Below are 9234 nucleotides of genomic sequence, written 5' to 3'. Positions count from 1 at the left end.
AGAATATCTCAAGTTGGAAGGGACCCATAAGGATCATCCAGTCCAACTCCCAGCTCCTTACAGGAGCATACCTGTAAGTAACTTTTCTTAATTGTAAAAGATTTCAGATTGCTTTTAAATAATCTTAAATTTTTAATTATGACAATAAATAGGAACATTCAGTGCAGGGTTAAGAAACTGTACAGAGCAAGTACATATGAAAGCTGTTGCTTTTCAGCAATGTATCTGATGAATCTCCTGTGACCCAAGGCTTCAGATTTCAATTTTTGGCACTGGATTCCAACAAGTCTTTTGCTTCATTTATTTTTGTTGCTAAGTATGGTGATCCACCTGAGAAGAAAAAGGGGAAAGGAACACCATTTACACATTAGTATTAAGAACCAAACTACTTCACTTGCAGCATTCCCTTTATTACTTATTAGCTCCTCCTTTCTAAATTGATCCTTTTCACACAACTGCTTAAAAATTTACACTTTAAGAACCAAACTACTTCACTTGCAGCATTCTTTTTACTTATTAGCTCCTCCTTTCTAAATAGATCCTTTTCACACTTAAAATATACTTAAATTATACTTAAATATGCTTAAAAATATACAGATATGAAGTAAACCAATTGATAAGGAAACATGAGAAATATAATCAAAACTGAAGTCACTGAAGAGTAACACTGAACAATTTGTTTCAGAGAGAAGACTGAAATCTGAAAGCACTTTACATCAGTGTGATTTAGACTTCCAGTGCAGTGCTGCTGCAAATGTATGCGAGGTCAGCTGTCTTGAACATTTATCTAAAGCTAATAGCTACTATTTCCACTCACTCCAAAAACTAAGAGGTAAAATTTTATAAATAATTTTGACAAAGAACCACTAAATGTGTGCACACGCACACACACACTCCAAGCCTCCCCTGTGCTAGACGCCCAGAATTACCAGCCAGAAACCATCACATTAAAGCTATTTAAACATGGTATGCCTTCTAACTTCTAGTCTTGAACACTGTCATTGCTTTACGCTCCATCTAACAATCCGATTACAGTTCAGCGGTCTTTTTGTGCTTGTTTTTTTTTACTCTCCCCTTGAGTGCCAACCATCTGCCTACAGTCACCAAAAACAACATTACATGGTCTGTATCAGTAACTTACCACTTGGTATAATACACCTATATTTTTGTTACATGTGATTCCAGCAGCACTGTGCACCGAACAGCCTTTTCCAAGGCAGCTGTTCAATCACATTTTTTCATTCATCATTTCATTCATTGTATTCTATTCATCAGAAAAGATAATGACAGAAGAAACACGCAGAACTAGTTGTAGACACATGTATATAAAAACAAAGCGGCAAGGTTTGCTTAAAGACTTCCTGAGGACATTCCTGCAGGAATCCAAATCATTATAAAGTCACGTCATGGTGTAATAAAACAAATGGAAAAATTAATGGAGTTCTCTTGTTCCTCTTTTGGTTTTGTTTGAATGTAGCCCTAACAGGTAAGACAAACTGGAGGAAAATGAGGCAGGGTAGGGGAAGGGTAGAGAAATAGCTACTAGAAAATGAAATTATTTTTTTTCTTTTTTTAAACCAATTCGCTTTATAGCCAGGAATAGATTTTACCACATTGAGCATTGCTTCCTTCAAAGAGTAGACAAGAGGATCAAAGAAACAATAAAGCCTAAAAACTGCAATAAACAATGTATCCCAAGTAATTTTTAAACGTGTATTGATTTTCTACATGTCTAGAGTGCAGTATCTTAAAGTAAATTCAAATCTGCTACAAGTGTTTTCACTACATTTACATCTTTAAGTGCCATATTAATTCTGTAGCCCTCCAATTAGAGAAAATTCAATCTCACATTTGCCTAAGTGTTTGTTTATAATTAGGGCAAATCCAAAAGGTTTCTCTCTTCCTCTTTTTCTGTGAACAAGTATTCTTTCATAAAATTAGTAACTGATTAATTAGCATACAATGTATCAATACAAAAACACTTCTAAACTGAACTTTGAAAAGGTTAATAAACAACCATTTGGGGATGTTATTATGCAAACTTCTCCATAGTTCTTATTTATTTATTTCTGATAATTCTCTCTTCAACACTTGGGATCTCAGATAACATATGTAACTTTAAAAATACGTAATTATTGCCCTTTCTTCTATCAACTCCATCTGGTAAAATATTATTTTAAAATAACATTCTAATCCTGAATATTATTTTTAAAGGCATGCCTGTGATACCCACAGTAAGAAGAAATCAGGACATATACATAAGCAAACAAGTCTCTCTGTGATGCCACATGTTCAAGACTACTCCAGGCCCTAGCTCTGCAGCTGATTAGACAAGATTTTTTTCTACAGCCATGCCAGAAGAGCTGCAGGGGCAGCACAGAGGCACAAATCCCTTCAACTGGTGTTCCTACAGAGAAAATGCTCCATCTTAATAGCACACAGGAGGGCTCACTACATCCATCCAAACCTACACTGTGCCCAGCTGCAGGTGCATTACAGCTGTAAGAGTGGGTCGTTAAAATGTACGATCTTCATAAAGGGAACTGCATCTTTAGGTCTTCTCAACATCCACACAGAGATTCATGGTTCTGGCTCTTGTCTCTTAAGTACTGCTACAATAAACCTAGAAGTTTGTTATAAAAAAAGTTTTGACCTAGTAAGTACTCTAATGGTTAAGAGGCCTCTGACCATCATAATATACTAGAAATGCAGAAGATAATTTCTCTTCTATGTTTGTGCAGCTTACACATTAAAAAAGTGTAAAAAATGAAAATTTAAAATCAAACACACAGGGCATCTTTAGAATTAAACTGAAGGGTGAAGTCAGCAAAGAAAAGCATCAGCTAAACACTTCCCATGGCCAGTAGCCACAGTTACTTTTTCCTTTTCTTAAAATGGGGCACTGGCAGGGAGCTCTGCAATTCTGTCAAAAAGATATAAAACCCCTACGATTTCCCCTTTTGACTTCTGAAATACAGTGCAACTCTTCACCATCTGTTATTTTAAAGTAGAAACAGCAATGAACATATGGGCTTTCTTTCTCAACCAGCTGTAGTGTAGTTAAAGTTATAATAATAGCCTTTCTGTAAGATAAATTTACATTAAAAACCTGGCCAGTAAAGCAACAGTGCCCAACTTTACATTTTTTTTTTTTTTCAAAGTGAATTCCAGGAAGTCTGAAATTCATCAGTGATGTACTTAGTGACTGCAGAACATTTCCCCACAAAGAGTTACTTTAATACATGCGACTGGTCCACCTCAGTTCAAAACAGGAATGTCAGTTTAATGTAAAAATATTATAGATATTTTTTTCTTATTTTTGAATACATTTTTTTAAAGTGTGGAAGACTGGTCCCTGAGCTCATAGTTTTAACTGAAGCAGCAGAAGTCTAGAAAACAACATTAAAGAAAGACGGGTAAAACCACGGTTCATAAAGCCCAGTTTATTTGAGAGAAGACACACAGAAGCTCAAGTCTATAAATAAACAACATACATTTGCACTCAGCGTGGTTATTTACACTATCAGTAAACTTAAAGGATCTCATTTAAGCCTTTTCCTTTCCAGCTCTGGTTAAGAAAAATAATAATCATTTACCTTTATCAGGATGATTCAAAATCATGATTCTTCTATGGGCTGTTCTGATTTTGGCCTTGCCAGCAGACGGACTGCAAAAATAAATTGAAGTGCTTACCATAAATGCCACTGCGCTCAGGCTATAAATTAACAGTTTATACTGGCTTCAAAAATAATTATAACTTGAGATTTTCACCATCTTGTGGACAAAGCAGAAAACTGCATCTCTGACGAAGTAATAAAAAGGCAAGTAAGACACACTGAGAAGGATATCTTTTAAAAGCCTGTGTATTTGACACATAACAAATTATCTTTCAGATTTAAAAAAAAAAAAACCACAATAAATCCATTAATTTAAAATCAACAATTTTGGGGGGAAAAAGAAAAGAGAAGAAAAAACCCCCAGCAGCTCTGGAGTGTATCTAGCTGGTTATTCTTATCAGTAAACACAGAAAACACATTTTTTTCCTCTTAGAAAATACATATTTATATGACCAGTAACAAAACAACAAATATTTAATATTATCACATTTTGTTCTACTGTAAATATTTTTATAGCTGCTATAAATAATTCTTCTTTCTGCTGCAGCCTGAAAAATACCTTGTATTTGTTATTTTTGCAAAGCTGTTCAATGTGTTGCATTCAGGGACATGCTGATTTACAAGTCCTACATAATGCTGTTTCCTTCAATGCCAGATACATAAAATACGTACTTGGTCTAAATTAAATATGTACCTTACCAGACAAATAACCACTTATGGATGCAGTATGCCAAGACAATAAGGCTATCGTAAGCAAAAGGACAGTTCGAATGGTTTAAGATTTTCAGAATTTATTAGTATGCAGAAATGAAGCAGTGTTTTCCACTTCAGGTGACTTCTTAATCAGTGATGATTCAATCAATTAATCTTTTTGTAGATACAGTCTGAATGCAAGGTATCAGCCTAACTACATTCCCAAGGTAAACAACCTCTAATTATTATTCTGTCACAGGGAAATTGAGGTATGTTGCAAAAAGAGTTCATAGAACTGCATAAGGAAAGAATACTTCAGTGAAACAGAAAGTAAGAATTAAACAGAGGGTGGAAGGCCCTTAACTATATAATGCAAAAATGAAACTATTTGTTATCAGAGAGCTAAAATAACAATCATCTATATTTTCATTTGTAAAGCTGTTGTTTTAATAATAAAAAGGAAAGTTGGTATACCACATTTAGAAACACAGATAGCCAAAGCATAACTGTGGAAAAGTTGCAGTTGCATATTATGGAAAATCCTGCAGTTCTGCTCCAAGAAGCAACTGTGAAAATAGTGTTTTACATCAAATTTGCAAATATTTTATGAGATACTACTTATCCCACGGCCAGATTAGTCTCTAAAGATTCTTAATCACTATCAAAAAAACCTTTAATGTCAAAACCATATTTTTGTTGCACTGGTACAGCCTCACAACCTGAGTCACACCAACGTCATGCTGCCTTCTAACATCACCAACTCAGGGAGAAGTCTATCACCTTGGTGGGAACAGTCGATATGCTGGCAGGACTGACATTCTGGGGGACCTGGAGAAGCTGCAGGAACAGGATGACAAGAATCCTTCACGAAATTCAACAAGGACAGACACAGAGCCCAGCGCCTGGGAAGGAAGAGCCCCTTGCTGCACAACTGCTGCATCCGGTTTTGGGACCCCTGTACAAAAGAAGACATTGTCCAACCACAGTAGGTCCAGCAAAGGCCACCAAAACAGTTGGGGGTTGGAGCACTCACCCTTTGAGAAGAGGCTGAGGGAGTGGGGCTCATTCACCCTGAAGAAGAGAGGGCTGCTAGGGGACCTCACTGCAACACCCCAGCATCTACAGGGAGCTCATAAATAATGTGGGTCCAGGCTCTCCACAGTCATGCATGGTGGGAAGGTGAGAAAAAAATGGGTACAAATTGAAATGGAAAGTGTGGGCTGGACATAATACTTTTTCATTCCAAAGACAGTCCAGCAGTGACAGAGGTTGCCCGGAGAGGATGTGCATTCTCCATCCTTGCGAGTTTTTCAAGACCTGCTGGATAAAGACCTGAGCAACCTGCTCTGACCCCACTGGTGGCTCTGCTTTGAGCAGCAGGTAGGAGTAGAGACCTCTTGAGATCCCTCCCAACTTGACTGGTCTTATGACCATATGATATACCTGTGCACTAAGATGCGTTTAAAAATAAAATAAAATATTTTTTTTTAAAAAGAAACCAAAACAAAAAAACCCCCAGAGCCAGGATGATTAAACCTTAAATACGTTTGGTTTTGTACACTTATACAACATACTATGTATTTTTTTAGTGTAATAACCTCTTTTTTTTTTTTTGTCACAGAATCATACAATCATAGAATGGTTTGGGTTGGAAGTGACCTTAAAGATCATCTAGTTCCAAACCCCCTGCTGTGAACAGGGTTGCCAACCACTAGATCAGGCTGCCCAGGGCCCAATCCAACTTGGCCTTAAATGCCTCCAGGGAGGGGGCAGCCACAACTTCTCTGGGCAACCTGTGCCTCACCACCCTCTGGGTTAAATTTTTCCTCCTAATATCTAACTTAAACTCCCCTCTCTTATGTAATCATGTTTTAAGAATAATGATTTAAACATTTTTAACTACTGCATATAAATATTTTGTACATTAACAAACAATGAAGTTATTTCCTATGGAAAGAAAAAGTATGCGTCTGGTTTCATAGAGTAAATGGTACAATACAGAAATTTTTATTAATTTTTATCTAGAATTTTAACTTATGATTTTCAGACATATTTGCTAACTTCAGAAGTTCAGTGTTACGGATCCCTGTTAAAAAAGACAGGGATCTTCTAGAGAGTCCAGCGGAGGGCCACAAAGATGATGAGGGGCCTGGAACATCTCCCATATGAGGAGAGGCTGAGAGCTGAGACTCTTCAGCCTGGAGAAGAGAAGACTGAGAGGGGATCTTATCAGTGTCTATAAATATCTGAAGTGTGGGGCCCAAATGGATGGGGCCAGGTTCTTTTCAGTAGTGCCCAGTGACAGGACAAGGGGGAATGGGCAAAAACTGGAACACTGAAAGTTCCAGACAAACCTAAGGAAAAACTTCTTTACTGTGAGGGTGCCAGAGCACTGGGACAGGCTGCCCAGGGAGGCTGTGGAGTCTCCATCTCTGGAGATGTTCAAAACCCACCTGGACACTTTCCTGTGCAACCTGATGTAGGGAACCTGCTTTGGCAGAGGGGTTGGACTAGGTGATCTCCCGAGGTCCCCTCCAACCCCTGTGATTCTCTGATTCTGTGATTTGATAGTTGTAAACCATTGTACTTGAGACAGTTAAATTTTGCTAGCATCTATTTTGTCTCATGTTTGGAAATCACTCCTAACATTTTCATCTCCCATGTCATCTCAAACATTCCCCCATCTCTCCCATCAGCAGTTCCTTCTACAGAGCACATAGTTGTTATTATTACTGCTATGTTTATACTGAATTTCAGTAATTGGTGCTGCTTCAAAACAACTAGTGCAAGAACGCCAAAACTTCAAATTAGTCAGTATTTCCAACACAGTACTTTGTAGCTTTGTGTTTAAACTATGTAAACCTTTTACATAGTTTAAACACAAGTAATGCACATGCATGTTTCTACCAAAACCCCTGCAATCTTACGGGATGGTTATTAGATAACATTTGGCAAGTGTAATGGACCAATATATTTGAAATTTAAAAGCTACCATTAAATGCTCACCTTTACCATGGCTTGTATTTATTATTTATACTGCCAATGCATACTCAGCGCTTGAAATAATGAAGAAAGTCTTTGCCTCAAAATTTAATATGACTTAGAAGTGATGACACAGAGGACAGGTGTTAACGATAATAAGATAAAGGCCTAGACAGATCTAGTTTGTGCATTTGTCCACACCCTGCCATTTTCCATAGAACTTTAACACTTGCTTTTTTCTGTGGCATTTTTAAGTATGTAATACAGCAAACAGTGAGTTAAAACTGGTCTAGAAAAGTGTGTTTAAACACTGTGAAAATTCCCTATAAAGATGTTAGCCATGTTTCTATACAACTAAAGGCTCAATCCTTTAACCATGAAGAACTTCTTTCCTCAAATGTGACTATCTTGATATTTGCCAGACTCAATCCAAACACAACAAACAGCGTCACTGTTCCCCGTGAAGAGTCAAGTTATTAAAGGGGACTGATTTCAGATGTGATGAAACTTCAGACATGTACATGAGCAGTGTTCAGGCTCGGCACTGCCACTGTAAACACACCTTAATGAGCTGCCATGTGCTACTCTGGAATATCACTAAATTTGCCCTTATAAAGTGAAAAGGTTACATTATCAAACTTCAAGACCAAAGGAAATATTTCTGAAGAGCGTTCCTATAAATCTCTTACACAGTGTGCAAGCATGAAATATTTCAAATAAATGTAATGTTTTACTTTACAGTTTCTTAAAATGAATGCTAAACCTGCATAATTTCCATTATGTTAGAAGTAAACACAATTATCACACTGAACAGGACTTTAAGTCCCAGTTTTCACCATCTGAAATATTTTCTTCTGGGTATAATTAAAACCATCCTCCTTTCTTAATTTTTTTTTTCTTTTTAAAAAACTTAAAATTCAGAACTGATCGAAACCATAAGTAAGAAATCTACTACCTAAGGTCAGATCTGCTCCTCTCATCTAGAAAGACCTCAAACTCACCGCCTGCTTTACAGAAGACACCGAGGTGTGTGTTACCATTGGACATCCATGTTTTTGAAAAAATCCACTGAAAAATCTATTGAATACTCAGCCTGGAAATAATTTCCCATACCTACTCTAAATGACAAGTCCCTCCAAGTATTTTTGTTTGGAATACGACACAACTTTTTAAATCCAAATAAATCAGAGTGGAGAAAGACAAAAATAATACTGACTTATGAAAAAAATTAGCAAAATTGATTTATTTTCCTTGTTTATTAATATAATCTACAATATTACTTACCTCAAGGGGTTTTTTGGAGACCAGGCCATGTGATCACACTAATTAGCACAGTATGCGCTATTCTGATTATTTCTAGAGCAGCAATTCTCCACTGCAGTATGTTACCATGCCTTCAAGCCAAACACAAGTTGCATGTTTTATTAGCATTTTATTGTTTGCTTTTTAGCTTAAGCAGAATATTAGAATGGCTTATAAGCCATTAGAAGTCTTTAAAAAAAAAAGTAATGATTTTGGTAAGAGTACTGCCCTTCTCACAACATGCATTTTCTTCATTCAGTATTTACCAAACGAAAACATGCTAATGGAACATACCCACCTTACACCTAAAATAAGACTAGCTTCTCGCCTGCTCATTTTCTGTTCAAATCCTCCTTTGTAGTACAATGAGAGACTCTAAAAAAAAGAAAGGGAAAACAGGCAAGAATTAGTTTCATGAACAAGGTGCCAGGACCTAAGTCCTATTTATATGACCTCATTCAGAGCATTACATTCATCTATAATTCATTTCAAAGGCATGGAATGACTACAAACCAGATAATATGAAAGGACTTCGGAGTGTTAACACATACAAAAACTGACTTAAAAATAACTAGATGTGTTTTTACAATCTTCTACTGCTACTAAGAGATATTAATAGCTACAACCATTGTCTTCAGGC

General features: G+C 36.7%; 1 protein-coding gene across 1 annotated transcript; it reads right to left on the bottom strand.

Moving 5' to 3' along the window:
• Positions 1 to 259: 259 nt before the first annotated feature.
• LOC104525436 (dnaJ homolog subfamily C member 15) lies at positions 260 to 8969 on the bottom strand (the record flags this gene model as incomplete). The annotated part of the gene is made up of 3 exons (XM_010168591.1): positions 260 to 330; positions 3597 to 3667; positions 8893 to 8969. Coding segments are annotated over 3 exons (219 nt in total), but the record flags the coding sequence as incomplete, so codon positions are not given.
• Positions 8970 to 9234: the final 265 nt, after the last annotated feature.

The sequence above is a fragment of the Antrostomus carolinensis genome, unplaced genomic scaffold, assembly GCF_000700745.2.
Source record: "Antrostomus carolinensis isolate BGI_N321 unplaced genomic scaffold, ASM70074v2 scaffold26525, whole genome shotgun sequence".
Lineage (NCBI taxonomy): Eukaryota > Metazoa > Chordata > Aves > Caprimulgiformes > Caprimulgidae > Antrostomus > Antrostomus carolinensis.
This window is presented reverse-complemented; position numbering and strand designations above follow the sequence as displayed.